This window comes from Wickerhamomyces anomalus (genome assembly GCF_001661255.1).
Source record: "Wickerhamomyces anomalus NRRL Y-366-8 unplaced genomic scaffold WICANscaffold_2, whole genome shotgun sequence".
NCBI classification, from domain to species: Eukaryota; Fungi; Ascomycota; class Saccharomycetes; order Phaffomycetales; family Wickerhamomycetaceae; genus Hansenula; species Hansenula anomala.
This window is the reverse complement of record NW_017567111.1, coordinates 775,722-793,686: the sequence shown is the minus strand read 5'-3', so window position 1 is coordinate 793,686 and position 17,965 is coordinate 775,722. Positions and strand designations below refer to the sequence as shown.

Genomic DNA, 17,965 nt, shown 5'->3' with positions numbered 1-17,965 from the left:
TTATTTATCTATTTTTTTTTTAAACTGTTTGAATTTTAACTCTTTTGATGTTGTTATTTTCTTCTTCAATTGATGTACAAGTTCTTTTCAATGAAGTTGTATTACTATTTCTATTATCAATTAATTTTTCAATTTTTTCTAAAGCTTGATTTAGTAACAAACTCCATTTTTCAAAAGTTTCAACATTACAATTCAAATCATAATCTAAACTTTGTAGAATGTTAAATTCTAAAGTCTTAATTTCACCAATTGATAAGCCAGAAATCTTTGACCAAGATTTGAAAGAATAATTTGAATCATAATTAAATTTGAAAGAAAGAATAAGACAAATTAAAAAAGTTCTCTTTGGACACATCAAAGATTTATCATTTGAAATGAATCTTTGTTTAATGTTTTTCTGTAACTTGAATAGATAATACATTGCAACTTGTAAACCTAATAATGAACATCTTGAGCGTTTCAAAACTTCTCTTGTAAAGCGTTCATAGTCTTTTTGATTTATAAGATTGGTTTGAGTGTTGAATAATGAATTTTGTTGTGGGTTTTTCCAAAATGACAAGATGAAAACTGAAGCTTCAGTAATATATTTGTTCACGATATCAGCTTTATGAGATTTTTCTGAAGATATATTTGACTGCTTAGCAGAAGATGGTGGTGTAATAAGTTGAACATTTTGATGATGTTGATAATGATTCACTTGTGAATCATTTTCTGGGGTTAAATTGAGCATTTTTGATGGGGGTATTTATAACAACAAACAGTAATGGAGCAAAAAAACAGACAGAGTAAAATGATGATGATAATAATAAAACTTGAAGAGCACCAACTAATGATGATCTATAATAGTCCTTTTTCAAAATCTATAGTGTAAAGACCTTAAAACAACAAACTGAAGAATGAAAAACACAGATGCAGAGCGTATTTAATATGACATTGATGAAGAACCTAATATGCAAAAACCTAATAAACCGATGATAACCAAATAATAATAATAAAAGAAGTAGTAGTAGTGAAAATGATGTGAAGTGTAATTTGTTGTATAAGTGAGCTTTTAATGTGCCTGTTTCTCGAGGAAGAGGACTTTGTGAAGTGTAGATATAAGAGTGTTTGTGGGAAGGGGGAAAGAAGACCACTATTCGAGGACAGTATCTTCTTGTGGAGAGTAGAGTAAAGAGACTTGGTGAAGTGGAATCCTTCTCGAGCACTTCTTTTATACCCACTGCCCAAGTATGAATCATCATCATGAGCTTATCGAAGGTTTCTTTTTCTGCGGCGCGAACCGGGGGCGCTTTTGAGTCACGAAGTTTAAAAGTATGGGCGATTTGTTCCGAGATCGAAAATGGGTTTATTAGTCACAAACGTAAATTACGTGCTTCTGACAGGATTTGAGGAATGAGTTGAGATGGTGGAGTGGCAGAGGAGGTAGAAGTAGAATAGGTTGTTAGTCACGTAGTTACTATGAGTTATCTACTCAGTTCAATCCAGTTGGGCCTGTGGTGTTGTTCCGAAGTTTCTCCGTACTACAGGTGGTGACCCATAATCAAGAAGTTTATTTCTTCTTCAATTTCAGCGTTCTCTTCTTCTTTCTCTGGTTGAATGAGTCCACGGGGTAGAACTCTCCCAGGGTGGACTGTGTGCCCTGGGTCTTCTTCTTGTTCAGATCTCTAATCAACGGCACCAACACCTGGTCCACTCGCTCCTGGCCCCAGCCTACGCTCGTCATCAAGAACGTCCGTATCCTATCAAGGTCTGGTGACCCCCAGACAAACTCAGTCTTGTCGCGATCAACCTCTGCTTGCAAATAAGCCTGCTCTATTCTTCTATCTGGGAACCCTTGATCCAAAAGCACATTGTTCTTTACCATCTTCTTTCTCAAACTCTTCAAGAACCCATCTTCACTTTGTTGCTTACCAATATCAAACTGTCCTTCGATGAACCAATCTCTAAAACTAGCTAAGTCCCCGAAATGTGTCAAAATCTCCATCGAATTCACTGGCCCAATGCCTTTCAATCCTTCTGTGTAGTCACTCCCTAACAACTGCGCCAATTCAATCAGCTTCTGTTGACTCAACCCCAACTCTCTTTCAATATCTTGTCCACTATAGAATTCAACATAATGCTTCTCATGAAACATGTTTTTGTAAACACGATCACCTCCAAAAAGGAAAACATCACTATCATCAGTAATAATACCATCAACCAACTTTAGTTTCAACAACTCTGCACATTGTGCTTCAGCCTCCATTGGAGCTGTAATATATGGAATACCAAATCTTGCCAATAATTCTTGAACCTCTTTGATCATATTAACTGTAACTTCATCCGAATCTCTCATCTCCTTTTTTTGTTGCTTCTTCAAATATTCTTCATTTTCAACAAATGTGTTCAATATATGTGGATTCAAATCTTTTTGAAACTCTTCATGTTCCTTCTCTTCTTTTGCCAACTGTTCAACTAAGTTCTCCTCTTCAGATTCTGAAAAATCATAATCAACAACTGGTGGTTCTGGTTCTGGCTCTGGCTCTTGAGGTTCAACCACTTTCTCTTTGGATTCTTTCTCTTTCTCTTCAACAGCTTCTTTGTCAAATGTTGGTTTTTCAACTGGCGCTTGAACTTCAACAACATCTTCATCTGATCCTTCATTCACCACTCCATCTTCACCTTTGGATTCAAGGTAGTCTCTAGCTTCACTCCAAGGAACTAAATTCTCATTTTCCTTTTCTTTTTGCTGTGGAGTCTTGACATCCAATTTCTTCATGAACGGATTTTCAAGTGTAGTATTAAACCATGAAGGAACTGATGGGATTGAAGGTTTTTTCTTAGCTGGTGGGTCAGAAACAACAACATCTTCTCTTTTCCTCTTGGTTGGTGATATTCCAAGGAATGAATCCATTTCTGATAAGGATTTGAAATCAGGTGCAGATTTGGAGTTTTTTTCCACTCTTTCATTAGATGCTACACCTTTTGTTTCGAAGTCAAAGGGCAAATCTTCAAACAACTCAGCTTCTTCTTCTGTCTTTTTGTCATTTTTCACAACTTGACGTTCTAGTTCTCGTTGTTGAGCAAGTTCCTTTTTAGATTTTTGAATAGCCTCTATCAATTCAATCTCCTCTATTTGTCTTAAAGCTTCATCTTCGCTATTATCATCTTCATATTCGGCCACTTTAGCATTTTGGGCCTTGGAACCTTTTTTTTGTGGACTAGTGTATGCCATAAAGGACCTTATAGTAGAGTCACCAGCACCAACAACAGATTCAGCAGGTGGTAAAGGCAATGAATTCATTGCATGACTAACAGACTTCTTCTCTTTGGCTTCAATTTCAACATCTTCCCAATCAACATCATCATCCTCATCTTCATTATCCATCTCACCTTTCTCTTGTTTTAGTTTTTTACGCTCCTCTCTATCCAAATCAACTGGATTGTTATATGAAGAACCTTCATCAATACTTAAAGCCCAACCACCTTCTGTCTTTTGTATCTTGTATTCTTTACCTCTCTCACCTGCAACTCTTCTGATTTTTTGGTCAGAATCATCCATACCTGTTATATTCATTAATCTTTGTGTAAAAAAATTTCTCTTTTGAACCATTTGAATTTGAAATTTGGAAAAATCAAGACTATTAGGGAAAATGTTTTCCAATTGTTCTTTAGTGTACCCCATTCTTAATCTTGATCTTAATCTTAATTGTGAAAGCACCATATACTGAGTTGTCAAAGGTAGTTCCTCAAATTCTTTAGATCCAGGATCTATTGTGTTCAAATCAATACCTTCAAGTTCATCAATGTGTTCAGCCATATCTTTAAACTCTTCTGTATTTATTCTTTGATCTTCTTTAGAGTATTCAAACCCTTGGATTTGCGGTAAATCATATTCATCATTTCCTTTAAAACTTGGTTTTGGTGCTTCTTCTTTTAATTCTTGAGGTTTATTGAACTCTTCCAAATATCTATACTCAGTATCATCTTGGGGTTTATCCTCAACTTTTTTTTTACTAGGTGATTCATGTTGTTTCTGTAATTGTAATGCCAGTAATTTCTGAGCAGTCTTTGTAGCATCATCTCTTTTCCCCTGTCTTCTCTCTTTTCTCTTGTTGATAGTCTCCCTTTTCAAAACAGGAGCACCACCATCAAAGACAAAAACAGGTTGGATTCCGAAATATAATAGTTTACAAATTCTTCTAAAAAAACCAACAATATGTGAACTTGTTAATGAATTACCACTTTTATCTCGAACTGCTTTCAGAAATTGATATATCCAAATTGAAGCATCCACAGCCATTCTTTTCCGACTCAAGGACTCGAGCCTCACTGCCCTTGAAGTAGGCTCCAGTATACCCCATAAAGAATGAACACCCATGACCAAAGAATTGAATGCTTCTTCAAAAACTAATACGTAATTTGGAAATGTTTTAGTTTGCCATTCAATTATCATCTCATCGCTTATCTAATCTCGAGGACTGATCGCGAAAATGAAAAATTCCACAAAAAAACACGACTTTTACGCGTACACCCTTATACATCAAGAGACAAAGACGCATACTTTGAAAGATTCATTTGCCTAGTAAATATGTCATTGACTACTGCAAGAGTTGTGCTACTCCCAGAAACTGAAGAGTCGGCTATAAAGCTTGTCGATATCCCACATCCTAGAACAAATCATGAACACCATTACGTTTTGGTTAATGACCAACTTTATGAATTTAATGAAATAGATAATGATAATCCACACAGCAAGACAAATCATTTGAGAAGTGTCACCAAAAATGACAATAAACCTGTTAGATCTTTAATACTGGAAAATTCTGATAGCTCTTTACCAGGTCTTGTGCTTGAAGAATCAAATATTATAATATCAACAAAATTCAATTTTGTCTATGTCTTGATTTCATATTTCAACTCGCAATTAGAACAAGGGAAAGAATTTAGAAGGTATCAGTCCTTGCAAGACTTGACGGATGTCTTGGAGGAAGAGTTGCCAGTTATATCAAAAATACCAGAGTCTTTACTAACCGATGCATTGGAAAAAATATCGGATTCAATTGATGAGAATGGTGATAAGTTTTACAGATATTCTGAAGAAAAAGTTTATGAGTTTTTGAAAACCAAAGTTGAGATCATTTCAAAATCATTTCCAAAATCTATTCAATCTCAACTTGTCAATCCTATTCTATACCCTGTTAATATAGAAGATCCAATCCCTGAAAATATCATCAATTTAGCTTTAAACAAGTATTCAATCCACTTAATATCATCATATCTACACCCTAAAGTTGAATCAAAACTTCTGGATCTATACAAATTTCAAGAGTTAGAGGCTTATATTACCAAGGTTTCGGAAGAAAGAAGTAAGAAAAAAGCAGCTGAAGATCAAATTCAAAACCTCAATCAAATTAATGCACAAAATAAAAGAACGTTAGGGAAACAAGAAACTGGTAGTCGCAAAAAGCCAACAGTTGCTAAAAAAATTACACCAAAAGTTTCGAAAGGTCCTTTGGATGGGTTCTTTGGTAAGAAAAAATAAATGATACAATAAAGGTGAATAAAGGCATAAAAAGATTGTAGTATATTCAATACATCTAGAAAAAATGATAACTATTTATAAGATTAATGGGGATGACTTTGAAGCTTTCAATTCTTAACTTCTTCAATCTTCTTCACTGGGTTCACAGTCTTGTTAACTTGATTATAAATTCCTAACCCACTTGATATCATTGAACCTAAATCATTTAAACCAGCAGGGACAATAACAGTATTACTTTCTTTGGCCAATTTGCCAAACGCTTCAACATAATGTTCAGCAACTTGTAATGAAACAGCATCTTTACCACCCGGTGTTTCATTTATAGCTTTTGCAACTTGTTTAATACCTTCAGCAGTAGCTTTGGCCTTCATTAAAATAGCTTCAGCTTCACCTGCAGCCTCATTAATACTCTTTGCTTTAGCAGCTTCAGATTCCAAAATTCTTGAAGTTTTTTCACCTTCTGCAATATTTATTTTTGATTGTCTATGACCTTCAGAATCTAAAATTTCAGCTCTTTTTGATCTTTCAGCGGAAACTTGTCTATGCATTGCTTCTAAAACATTTTGAGGTGGATGAATATCTTTAATTTCATAACGTAAACATTTAATACCCCAATCATTAGCAGCTTCATTCAAAGCAGTTGTGATATTATGGTTTAAAGATTGTCTTTCTCTTAAAACATGATCTAAAGTCAATTGACCAATTTCTGATCTCATTGTTGTTTGTGCCAATTGTGAAATGGCATATTCTGCATCTTCAACGCCATAAGAAGCCTTGTAAGCATCAACAACTTTGATATATAGGACACCATCCATTTCCAAAGTAACATTATCTGATGTGATTGCATTTTGGGTTGGAATTTCAATAGCAGCTTCTTTTAAAGATTGGACATATTGAATTTTATCAAGGATTGGGAACAAAATTGCTAAACCAGGTTCAAGAATTCTTGAAACAATAGTCAGTATAAAAATAAAGATGAGTTGTAGATGATTATAACATACCTATGAAATTTACCCATACGCTCCACCACCCAAGCGGTTTGTTGAGGAACAAATCTAATAACGGTGTTGGCAGGTAATTGATCCTGTTGGAAAAAAGTCAATGGTCCATTATTGCTGCTGAGTTGTGCTGTGAATATTCTGGAAGGAGCAGTAACACTGCTTCTAGCGGAAATTACGCCTCTGCGTGTAAGGAATTGTGATCTAAGCATCTTTGTGCCTTTGTTGAATGCTGTTTGAAATGTTGAATTTTGCCATAATTTTGAAGTTATTCGACTTTTTGGAAAGTTCGAGACGAGTCGCGAATGTGTTCTGTGTGGTGTTTGGGTGTTTTAATTGAATTCGCGAATTTTAACCAGGAAAAAATTCAACTTCAAAGAAACCGATGAGCTTGTAGACTGGGAGCTTTTCCAAAGACACTAAGAAAGATGGCCAAAGGTATTGAGGTTTCTGTGAATGAGAGAGACTTTGTGTTCGAAGCACTAAAGCAAGGAATAAGGATTGATGGAAGAAAACTCGATCAGTTCAGAGATGTGGAAATCACTTTAGGTGATGAATATGGTTATGTCGATGTCAAAATGGGTAAAACAAGGTATGTTCTTTCTTTCCTAAACTTGATGGCCTTACTAACTGATTACATAGAGTTGTTGCACGTATATCTGCTGACATTGTTTCGCCATTTGAAGATCGTCCTTTCGAAGGTTTATTTCAAGTTTCTACAGAGATAAGTCCAATGGCTTCAGCCATGTTTGAGAATGGTAGACAATCCGATGATGAACTTTTGATTTCAAGAGCCATTGAAAAAGCGGTTAGAAGATCTGGAGCTTTAGATTTGGAGTCATTATGTATAATAGCGGGATCAAAATGTTGGTCAGTTAGAGCAGATATCCATTTCTTAGATTGTGATGGTGGTTTCATTGATGCTAGTTGTATTGCTGTTATGACTGGTTTGCAACATTTTAGAAAGAACGATATCACAGTTTCAGGTGAACAGATAATAGTGCATTCAACAGAGGAAAGGGAACCTGTGGAGCTTTCAATTTTGCATGTTCCAATCTGTGTTACATTTGCCTTTTTCAATCCAACTGATATTGAAGAAAACATTAAGGGTGATTCAAACAGTGAAATATCTGTTGTTGATGCTACATTACAAGAAGAATTATTAAAAGATGGTGTGTTAACTGTGACCATCAATAAAAATAGAGAAATTTGTCAAATCACAAAAGCTGGTGGTCTACCTATGGATGCCTTAACTTTAATGGAATGCAGTCGGAAAGCATATGGAATTGCTGAAAAATTAACAAAACAAATAAAGGAATTACTGGAGGCTGATTATAAGAAACGTAACGAAGGTATCCAATTTAGAGAATTAAGAGCAGAAAATGATAGATGAACAATCTCATTAGAAGGAAGGCATTTTGTATATTACTTATGGGTGATTGGCTTGTGTTTTTATGAAAAATGTGGTAGTTGTAAAGTTCCCAAACCAGCCAAAGTTGTTTCGACTAGATCTTTCAAGCTGGCAGGGAATTGGATTCTATCTACCTGACTTTCTAAAATCAAAATTAATATCGCTAAAGGCATAGTTTACCTAATTTAGATTGAAATAGAAGGCATATTGTAATCTTGTCTTTAGATTACTTGTAGTATAAGCAGCTGATTTTTGTCAAACTTCTCCAGATTTACAGCCCGTAGGTTATTATGAGTACAAAGCCAATTCAAATAAGATAGGCAATATAACCTAAATAAATCAAATGTGGTGTGTATTACGTTAATTGATTATATTATTATGACGTACCTATAACACTGACTTGAAATCAGAATATATTAATATTTAATTAATTATTTTAGAATATATTTCGAATTATAATTCAAATTAAATTTAAATATATCACTCTTAATTTTATAATTATCGAGTGGTCGTCAAATTTATATATCGTATAGTTTTAGTCGAATAATTAATAATTCTAGTAGATATTTGCAGAATAAAAAATTCTATCATGATTTATTTTGAAATTAATCAACTAAGATACTTAATCGCCAGCTCATTTTTCATCGCATGTAAAGTAACGTTAACGATTAATTGTTATACAGCTCATGTGACACATATTCAGGTACCGCGAATTCTTAAACGAGGTGAAAAAACAGAGATCAAAGCATTCTTCAATTCTTCAAAAAAGCCATTCTCAGTGAACTTGATCAATTGAAGGATGCTCAAGCTAGTAGCCATTGTGGCAGTGGGTGTGCTTCTGGCAGTGCTCGCATACTCAAAGTACTTGGACTCGCAAAAGGACATCCACGAGCTGGCCCTCAGTGAACAATCAAACATCTCACCCACAAGAAAGAACGATGAAACAGCCATCTATAGAAATAATCAGACTCCTCATGGACTTCCTTTATTGACAGGGCTCCAGATTAGACATGGATTCAAGCTAAGGAATGGGAACTTAAGAGACATTTGGTCAATTGTTATGGGTCAAAAAAATATCAACAGTGTTACATTTATTGAAAATGGGAACGAGGTTAAAGCTGATGCTTATCATTTGAATGGTATATTTGAAAAATTGAACCTTTTCTTCAAAGATCATGAAATTAGCACTGTGGGTGTTGCGGTGCCCTTGTACTCTTTCCATGGATTTGTCTCATCTTTCACTTGTTTTGTTAATGGTTTAACTGCTCATCATTTTAATCATTTACCAAGAACAAATCCAGATGTGGATGTGTTAATGGTAGATGAGAAAAACCTTCCGTTTGCCTTAAGACTTGATATCAAATTGATAATAGTTGTTTCTCAGGACCCGCTGAAGAGTTTTAGTCAACAAAATGTCATCAACTGGAATGAATTGGGTGATTTGACAAGTCTGAATAGTGATACATATAGCTATAATTATGATCCAGAATATGATTCAGGCGTCCCATTCAAAGACACTTTCAACTTTGCTACAACTGACTATTCACATCAGAATTTTGTCAGTGCAATTGCATCTGTTGCTAGATCCTTACCACTTGGTCATGAGCTTAGTCACAATGATACTCTTTTGATAGGGTATGATGATTCATCAGTAAAATATTGGGCCAAAATATTTTCAGTTTTATTGTTTGGTGGTTCCATTGTGGTTGGATCTAGTTCAACTTTAAAGTTTGATGAAACATTGATAGAAAAATACAGACCCACCATTTTAGCAATTGATTCCAAGACTGCCAAAAGATTCTTTTTAAAACATGAACCTAAAGGCATCATCCATTCCCTTTTGGTGTCAAGGGTCAATTATTTGTTGAGCAGAGGTATTTTCTCTACCATGGCTGCCCTGAATGAATATAAATCTCTTAGATTGATTTATATTGATCAATTAAACAGTTCTAATGAGAACAATTCAAGTACAGAACTCAATCAAATAAGATCCTTAACAGGAGCAAGAGTGATTTCCGAAAGGCTCATTCCTGGTGTTATTGGTTCAATTCTCAATACAAACTTTTATGATTATAGAGTCTTCACAAATTCAAAATTGAAAAATTGTGGAACTTCCTCATTATCTTTGGAGATCAAGCTCTATAAATACAATGGCTTAAACATTGAGAAAAGACATGGAGAACTTTGCATAAGAGGATTCATCATTGGAAAGCCAAATGATGAGAAAAACCTCGAAGAAGCCATTCAAAAAGGTGAAAGGGTTGGTAGTGAAGGTTGGATGCCAACTGGTATCATAGGTAAGTTTGGTGTGGATGGCTGCTTTTATGAAGATCAATGAGTGTGATATAGAATTGAAGAAATACTTTCTTTTTGTGATAATGAAGATGAAAATGAATTGAAATAATCTTGGTGGCTTTAATGGTATCTGTAGTTGATTGAATTTTGAAAAGAAGACAGTTGCAAAACCAACATTGAATGGATCAAGTTTAAAATCAGTGCTAAATGGTATAATTGAACAAAAACCTTGAGGCAGTGAAAGCACTTGCACCCAAAAACCAAATATCTGAAAGACTGGTGATTACACTCAGGTCCTTTTCACATATGCAGTGATTTCACATGCATCGTTTGCAGATTGTAGAATAGTGAATGTTATTGAGTTGAGTTGGTGGTTTTAGTACATTTCCAACTTTTCTATTGGTGATTGTGTCAATGTTTTGAACGCCGCAAAAATCACAAAAACCTAATACATCACTAAAGCAACGACAAAATCGAGGCAATTGGGAAGAAATGAAGGCAATTATCACTTGGATTAGGTAAAGCAAAGTTTTAAAGTGAGGTTCAGTCTTTAATGAATGCTTAATACACTGTAGTTCATTACGGTTGAAAATGTATAAAATAGCCGATATCGCTTGAATATTCTGAATGGATTATACCTAGTTTCCCTAAGAAAACCAGCCAAAAAAGCTTATTAAACAGAAGTATGGTTAAAGAACCAACTCTTTTCTACAATATGATATAATTAATCACCATTTTGCTTGAGAAGTTTCCAATTAAATCGAAAATCTGGGGAATCAAGTACAGGTGCTCGAACTGAAAAAATTCCAGATTTTCAAAAAAATTTCAAACTTTTAAACGTCAATGGAAAAGCTTTTTGACTCATTCAATCTCTTATTTCCTCAGATCTCAGACCCACCAGCTATTCAAGACCCATAATCAATAAAGCAATTGGAAAGATATGAGTCAAGAGGAAGCTCCAAAGAAAAAGCAACAGCCTGGTGGCTACATTGGGTTTGTTGCTGGTGTTTTTTCAGGTATAGCGAAAAACACCGTTGGTCACCCATTTGATACCATCAAAGTGAGGTTACAAACAGATTCCACTAGATTCAAAGGTCCATTAGATTGTTGTTACAAAACATTGACTACACAGGGTGTTAGGGGTTTTTACTTGGGGTTCACTCCACCATTATTTGGTTGGATCATGATGGATTCTATCATGTTGGGATCTTTACACAATTATAGAAGAATTATACAGAGAAATTTCTATCAAGAGGAAGGAAAATTAGATTTGAAAGGTCATATATTTGCGGGTGTTTTGGCAGGCTGGACCGTGTCATTCATAGCTGCTCCAGTGGAGTTGGCCAAAGTTAAGCTTCAAGTTCAATATGGTGCAAAGAATAATAAGTACTCAGGCCCGGTATCGGTCATAAAAGAGATTTATAAAACTAATGGGGTAGGTATCAATGGGCTCTACAAAGGTTTGATATCAACATTAATATTCAGAACAAATTTCATAACATGGTGGGGAAGTTATGAATTATTTACAAGATGGATGAAAGAGAATACAAAATTAAGTGATTTTAGTATAAATTTTTGGGCTGGTGGTTTTAGTGCTTCATGTTTTTGGATCACAGCTTATCCATCTGATGTTATCAAGTCGTACTTATTAGCTGACGATAAATTCAATGGTTCTTTCAAAAGTTGGAAGGCTGCTGCAACGGAAATTTACCAAACCAGAGGACTCAAAGGTTTCACAAAAGGATTTGTTCCTTCAATTTTAAGATCTTTCCCAGCCAATGCTGCTGCATTAGCAGCTTTCGAATCAGTCTTGAGATTTACAGGAGCTTCATAAAATTTCATAAGTGATTAAAATCTTGTACTATGTGGTTTTGTCATTGTAGATTATTAAACTTCTGCGATTTTAGATTCTTCATCCAGTGTATTTTCTTCACCAAAATCTTCATCCTTGACATTTTCTGAACCTTCTTTACCTTCAGCATCAACAGCAGCAGCAGCAGTAGCAGCAGCAGCTTCAGCTCTTGCCTTTTCCTCTTGTTCTCTTCTTATTTCCCATGGTTTTTTTCTAACTTCAGCCTTATGCTCTGTTGTTTCACCTTCTAGAACGGTATCTGGTATTTGCTTTATTCCAGGTATCTCTTTCCCTGCCAATATGAGCTCCACCAATTCTTGATAATTGGATGAGTACTCAGGTTCTGCAGTTTCTCTGGTTTTTTTCCATTCTTCATAATCTTCAATATTCAAGATGTTACCAGTCTGTTGACAAAAGTAAAAAGTCTTTGCCTGTACTTCCAATCTTTGCTTTTCTTCAGGTTTAATCTCTGTCACTATTTCGTTAATTTTACCATCATTGTTTTGATTGATATGATCCAAGTATGATTCATAAACGTTTTCAAGTCCATTCTTTTTGTTCAATGTTAGTGCCCTTCGGTTCTTATCAGTAGTTTAATACCCACCTTGAAGTCCTCGTTCTCGAAATCAAAAGCCTCAAATTGGAGATACACTTGTTCTTGCCCTTCCATTATGATAATTATAGGTTATTACACGGTTTCAGATTTAGTTGATCTGTGATTGCAATGATCGTTGACTCAGGGTTTTAAAAAGGACCCATCTTTTTTTTTATCGAAGCCTCGAAAGAGTGAAAAAAACATCTGAACTCCAAAAACTCTTAATATTCTCGAGAAAGTCAAGTTTATCTTCTTCAATTTGCTCCAATTTCCCTTATAATGTCAGACTCAAGCTCAAAACCACGGTCAGCTTCATCAATAGGTGAAAGAAACTTGAAAATCCCTTTGATAGTGGCTTCAATTCTGCTCAGAATAGGATTTTTCCTCTTTGGTCTTTATCAAGATGCTACAATGGATGTGAAGTACACAGATATCGATTACTTGGTCTTCAGTGATGCTGCCAAATACGTCTACAATGGCAAGTCGCCATATGTTAGAGAGACATACCGTTACACTCCACTGTTGGCGTGGATGTTGGTACCCAATGCCATGAGTGACATGTCGTATTCATTTGGGAAAGTGTTATTTGTGATTAGTGACTTGATTACTGGGTTATTGATTTTGAAGATCCTTGACTTGATTCAATTATCACAGATCAAGAAAACGATATTAGCATCTATTTGGCTGTTGAATCCAATGGTGATTACTATCAGTACAAGAGGAAGCTCGGAAAGCGTTTTAACTGTGTTTATTATGATCTTTGTGTACCTTTTGATCAAGAAACAAGTTGCATTGAGTGGTATTTTCGCTGGTTTAGCTGTTCATCTCAAAATTTATCCAATTATTTACATACCAACAGCCATCATATATCTATCTGCACCTTCAACAAACATGAATTTCATTCAACAAATCATTTCATTCATCAACAAAAAATCAATCATATTCACAGTATGCTCTGGGGTTTCATTTGTTTCATTAGGTGCCATTATGTACCAAATATATGGACAAGAGTTTCTAGAGCATTCATACATCTATCATTTATCAAGATTAGATCATAGACACAATTTTTCAGTATATAACATTTCATTATATTTTGCTTCAGCTTTAGAAGGGTCATCAGCTTTGGGGAAGCCATCTCTAGATTTAGCATCGTTGGCATTCATACCACAATTATCAATCTCTGCCATCATTATTCCATTATTATTCGCAAAGAAGAGTCTTATCAACACATTATTTCTACAAACATTTGCATTTGTGACATTCAATAAAGTTATGACATCTCAATATTTCATTTGGTTTTTGATTTTCTTACCAATTTACCTGAGAAATTCAAGCTTAATAAACACTAATAAAGTCCAAGGTGCCTTTTGCTTGATATTATGGATAATTTCACAAGGAAGCTGGCTATTCTTTGCTTATAAACTGGAATTTTTGGGTGAAAGTACTTTTTATCCTGGATTGTTACTAAGTGCCAGTTTTTTCTTTTTGTCAAATATTTATATTTTAGGAGTTTTCATTGATGATTTTTCGAGAAATCATATAAACGATGGTATATAGAACGCAATCAAATATATAGTCTAAATACTTTGCTATGAAAGTTTCAAGATTATTGTTGTTTTATGTTTTGGCATGAATTTTGTATACGATGATTATGTAATCTTCCATATAAATTTTTTTTCTTTGGCATATCGAAAATTACTTTAACTTCAAACTGGAACTTGCAAAACACACCAAACTTGACTAAATTAGAGGATCTCCAAGTGCTAAAATGTCCAGACAAGAGCTATATTCACCAGAAGGTCTCCGTATGGATGGTAGAAGATGGAATGAACTCCGTCGCTTTGAATGCCGAATTAATACTCATCCAAACTCATCAGATGGATCATCATATGTTGAACAAGGTAATTCTAAAGTTGTCTGTATAATCAATGGTCCTATGGAACCTCCTACAAAAGCACAGTTATCATCCACAAAGGCAACTTTGAACATCAATTTAAATATCACACCATTCAGCTCTATTGATCGTAAGAAAAGATCTAAAAATGAAAGAAGAACACAAGAAATCGTTACATCACTGAAAAGAACTTTTGAACAATCTATCATTACAAATAAATATCCAAGAACTACCATTTCTATAAATATCCATGTTTTAGCCCTTGATGGTGGGTTGATTGCCTCTATAACAAATGCTATAACTTTGGCTCTAATAGATGCTGGTATTGCAATGTATGATTATATTAGTTCAGTTTCTGCAGGTTGGTATGATAATACACCATTATTAGATTTAAATTCATTAGAAGAAAAAGATGTTTCGTTCCTAACTATTGGTGTTGTTGGTAAAAGTGAGAAATTGGCTTTATTAATTTTGGAAAATAAAATACCCTTGGATCAATTGGAATCTGTTTTAGCAATTGCAGTTGCAGGTGGTCATAGAATTAGAGATATGATGGATAATGAAGTGAGAAGACATGGTGAACTACGGTTATCAAAAGTTGCCAATAAATAGGGAGAAACAAAACACGATTGTACATTAAATTATTCTAATTATCATTTTTTAGCATTTTTTTACCCCTTGTAAAAATACCTTTAGCAAGACTTTGAGCATGAGATGAAGTATCTTGGAAAACTCTTCTTTTGTGTAAGAAACTTCCGACATTGTTTAAAGTATGTTTTCTTGACATTGTGGAAGCATCTGCATAAGCTTGTGCAACATGAGAATTATGAACATTACTTTTGTAAGTTTCAACACCAGCAGAACTTTTAGCGAAAACTAACCATTCATTTAAACCAAGATTTAGATTTGCTTGTTCTTCTCTAGCATTTCTTAAACTTTCAATCCTTTTAGCAGGATCTGAAATTGAAGAAATTTGTTTAATACTATAATTTGTTCTTTTATTGCCTGATATTTTGGTAATGTTTAATTTTGTAGTTGGTGGAACATCTTTGGTAACTTCATTATCTTCTTTTGGTAAGTTTGTTTCAGTTGCTGCTAATTTTTCATGGAAATATTGGCCAGGATTCAGTTCAGTTGATTCATTTGATCCCAGTGGAATATGTAATGGTAATACTGAATTAGATTCAGTCTTGTAAGATTCACCAACAGGCTTATGTTCACTTAAGGTTGAATGATTATCAGTTTCTGATGTACTCATAGTATTACCCAATGAATCAAGTGATTTTTCATGATCATCACCTTTATCATTTGATGAATCTAATTCTTTATCCTTTTCTATAATGGAGCCTCTATCTTCAATAATCTCACCCATTGAATTTCTCGTATAATTATCAATTTGTGGTAAAGGAGGTGCAGTACCACTAATGAATTGATCTCTAAAACTATCAGTATCAGGTCTCCAATGACCAAAATTGATTGAAAGAGCTGGATTTAAGTTTGTATCCTTTGGTGTTTGATCAGTTTCATTTGTAGAAGCATTATCAGCCAACAGTTGTTGTGCAGGGTTTAATGAATGAACATCAGAATTGCTGTGATTGAATGATGAGTCTCTATCACTAGCTTTTGAATATCTATATCTTGATTCACTCTTGATGGAAAAGCTACCTGTGGATAAAGAACCTGAACTTTGAACACTTGCTCTACTATCTCTATTAACTTTTAAATTTTCATTATCACTTGTATCAGCGTAATCATCAAAATAATCATTTACCGAGGAATAATATTGAGATAAAGTTCTTGGTGCCGCATCATTAGTTTCATCAATCGATTTTTCATCTTGTGGTTGAAATTGTACTTCATTTTCATCTTCAGGTTCAGGTGTATTGATCAAACTTCCCAAATATGCATGTTCATGGAAATAAGTATTGTCATGCGTCAGGTCATGTAGTGATGTATTTGAAAGTTCACGTCTGATTTCTTCAATAGAAGGCGAGCTTTGTTCTTCAGGGTCATGAATATGAAGGGTATCAGTATCTGAAACATCATCGAAATCTTGTCTATTTGAAGTGGGCAATTGAAGTGAATCAGTCACTGGATCAATATGATTTTGAGTTTCAATAGGCGCTGTACTTGGAATTGGTGGTATATCAACTCTTTTTGGTTCTTCATCCAAAATCTCTGAACTTTCAATCTGTGGTGGGATTGCAGTGGACCCGATTTCTTCAATTGATGAGTCCTCCGAGACTGGTTCTTTCTGTTGAGTCTCATCTTCAAGAATTGAGGATTTGAAACGGTTTGAGCTTGGAATGTATTCTTCATCTTCACTGTCTTCAACTTGTGGAATAATATCATTGTGTGTATTCTCTTGTTCAATAGCTTCTTCAACTGGGGGTTGTTCATATTCCACATCATTATCTTGTACAGTTGATTCAGCAGCACCGTGATTACTTTGATCTTCTGGAAATGGTTGAAAATCACTATGAACATGATCTCTCTGAGTTTTCTCTTCAACAATGGATTCTTTGCTAACTGATTTTGCATCATCAATCACAACAGGTGTTGACACCGGATGAGGTTCCTCATGTTTTGGCAATTCTTGAGGAGTTGATGAACCTTCTTTATGATCAACTTTTGAGATATGATGATGTTCTTCAGGAAATGGTTGGAATGAACTAGATTGAGCCTCGATTTCATTGTTTTCCTCTTCAACAGGTGTAGTTTTCTGTTCTTTTAAAGTCTCAAATCTTTCAACTTCTGGTGATCTTGGTAGTGGCTGGAAACGTGAAGTTGTAGGTTTATAATCTTCCTCTTCTTCAGAATCGTCATCTCTTATTATATTTGCATATTCATCAACTGTAGCACTGACGGGATCATGTTCTTGTTCCTTTTCCGGCAACTCTTCATCAAGATCAATGTTTTGGAATTTTTGGAGGTTCAATTGTGGGGAATTGATGGTATCATCAAAACTATTGGCATCATCGTCATCATTATAATCATTACGGGTGGTGGTGGTGGTATTATTATCATTGTTATTGTTCTTATTGTCATCATGGTCGTTATCAGTCTTTTCAGGGGAGATCTTGGTAGTTTGCTGGTAGTGTTGCAAATGCTCAGCAGGAATAGGAGGTAGATCTGGCACAGGCTCATCTTCATCTTCATAATATTCTTCCTCGACCCTATGATTAATGTTAGTAGGATGTCCAGGACAGGAATGTTTCCGTAAACTCACCAATCGTCACCGTCGTAGTTGGCTGTGGAAGCCCTGACCCATCTGGTGGACTTCTTCCTCTGCACGTTCTCCTCGAAGCTCATCTTGGTCCTTTGGAGTAGTTTTGGTAGTTGCAAATGTTGATGTTGTTGTTTGAAGTTGTAATTAACAACTTGGTGAAGGCGCGA

General features: G+C 34.9%; 11 protein-coding genes across 11 annotated transcripts; 6 read left to right on the top strand and 5 right to left on the bottom strand.

Moving 5' to 3' along the window:
* Positions 1-19: 19 nt before the first annotated feature.
* PCL5 (Pcl5p) lies at positions 20-730 on the bottom strand (the record flags this gene model as incomplete). The annotated part of the gene is made up of 1 exon (XM_019183177.1): positions 20-730. The coding sequence occupies one exon, from the start codon at positions 728-730 to the stop codon at positions 20-22; it is 711 nt and encodes a 236-aa protein (XP_019040095.1).
* Positions 731-1,564: 834 nt separating this feature from the next.
* On the bottom strand, positions 1,565-4,360 carry RAD2 (ssDNA endodeoxyribonuclease RAD2; the record flags this gene model as incomplete). Its single annotated transcript, XM_019181031.1, has 2 exons — positions 1,565-3,893; positions 3,957-4,360. Coding segments are annotated over 2 exons (2,733 nt in total), but the record flags the coding sequence as incomplete, so codon positions are not given.
* Positions 4,361-4,570: 210 nt separating this feature from the next.
* On the top strand, positions 4,571-5,524 carry RNH202 (Rnh202p; the record flags this gene model as incomplete). Its single annotated transcript, XM_019183176.1, has 1 exon — positions 4,571-5,524. One exon carries the CDS (start codon positions 4,571-4,573, stop codon positions 5,522-5,524), a length of 954 nt encoding a protein of 317 aa, XP_019040093.1.
* Positions 5,525-5,552: 28 nt separating this feature from the next.
* Positions 5,553-6,739, bottom strand: WICANDRAFT_90144 (SPFH domain-containing protein). Its single transcript, XM_019186214.1, has 2 exons — positions 6,526-6,739; positions 5,553-6,469 (listed from the first exon to the last, which is right to left on the bottom strand). The coding sequence occupies exons 1-2, from the start codon at positions 6,732-6,734 to the stop codon at positions 5,632-5,634; spliced, it is 1,047 nt and encodes a 348-aa protein (XP_019040092.1). The 5' UTR covers positions 6,735-6,739; the 3' UTR covers positions 5,553-5,631.
* Positions 6,740-6,950: 211 nt separating this feature from the next.
* Positions 6,951-8,138, top strand: RRP45 (exosome non-catalytic core subunit RRP45; the record flags this gene model as incomplete). The annotated part of the gene is made up of 2 exons (XM_019184091.1): positions 6,951-7,114; positions 7,165-8,138. The coding sequence occupies 2 exons, from the start codon at positions 6,951-6,953 to the stop codon at positions 7,913-7,915; spliced, it is 915 nt and encodes a 304-aa protein (XP_019040091.1). The 3' UTR covers positions 7,916-8,138.
* Positions 8,139-8,732: 594 nt separating this feature from the next.
* DDE1 (Dde1p) lies at positions 8,733-10,747 on the top strand (the record flags this gene model as incomplete). Its single annotated transcript, XM_019180393.1, has 2 exons — positions 8,733-10,385; positions 10,452-10,747. One exon carries the CDS (start codon positions 8,733-8,735, stop codon positions 10,269-10,271), a length of 1,539 nt encoding a protein of 512 aa, XP_019040090.1. The 3' UTR covers positions 10,272-10,385; positions 10,452-10,747.
* Positions 10,748-11,168: 421 nt separating this feature from the next.
* On the top strand, positions 11,169-12,062 carry WICANDRAFT_51670 (uncharacterized protein; the record flags this gene model as incomplete). The annotated part of the gene is made up of 1 exon (XM_019182675.1): positions 11,169-12,062. The coding sequence occupies one exon, from the start codon at positions 11,169-11,171 to the stop codon at positions 12,060-12,062; it is 894 nt and encodes a 297-aa protein (XP_019040089.1).
* Positions 12,063-12,115: 53 nt separating this feature from the next.
* Positions 12,116-12,750, bottom strand: WICANDRAFT_61444 (uncharacterized protein; the record flags this gene model as incomplete). The annotated part of the gene is made up of 2 exons (XM_019183175.1): positions 12,116-12,631; positions 12,685-12,750. The coding sequence occupies 2 exons, from the start codon at positions 12,748-12,750 to the stop codon at positions 12,116-12,118; spliced, it is 582 nt and encodes a 193-aa protein (XP_019040088.1).
* A 270-nt stretch (positions 12,751-13,020) lies between these two features.
* GPI14 (glycosylphosphatidylinositol-alpha 1,4 mannosyltransferase I) lies at positions 13,021-14,193 on the top strand (the record flags this gene model as incomplete). Its single annotated transcript, XM_019180634.1, has 1 exon — positions 13,021-14,193. A coding segment is annotated over one exon (1,173 nt), but the record flags the coding sequence as incomplete, so codon positions are not given.
* Positions 14,194-14,443: 250 nt separating this feature from the next.
* On the top strand, positions 14,444-15,181 carry SKI6 (exosome non-catalytic core subunit SKI6; the record flags this gene model as incomplete). Its single annotated transcript, XM_019181477.1, has 1 exon — positions 14,444-15,181. One exon carries the CDS (start codon positions 14,444-14,446, stop codon positions 15,179-15,181), a length of 738 nt encoding a protein of 245 aa, XP_019040086.1.
* Positions 15,182-15,215: 34 nt separating this feature from the next.
* Positions 15,216-17,881, bottom strand: FYV8 (Fyv8p; the record flags this gene model as incomplete). Its single annotated transcript, XM_019184572.1, has 2 exons — positions 15,216-17,745; positions 17,799-17,881. The coding sequence occupies 2 exons, from the start codon at positions 17,879-17,881 to the stop codon at positions 15,216-15,218; spliced, it is 2,613 nt and encodes an 870-aa protein (XP_019040085.1).
* Positions 17,882-17,965: the final 84 nt, after the last annotated feature.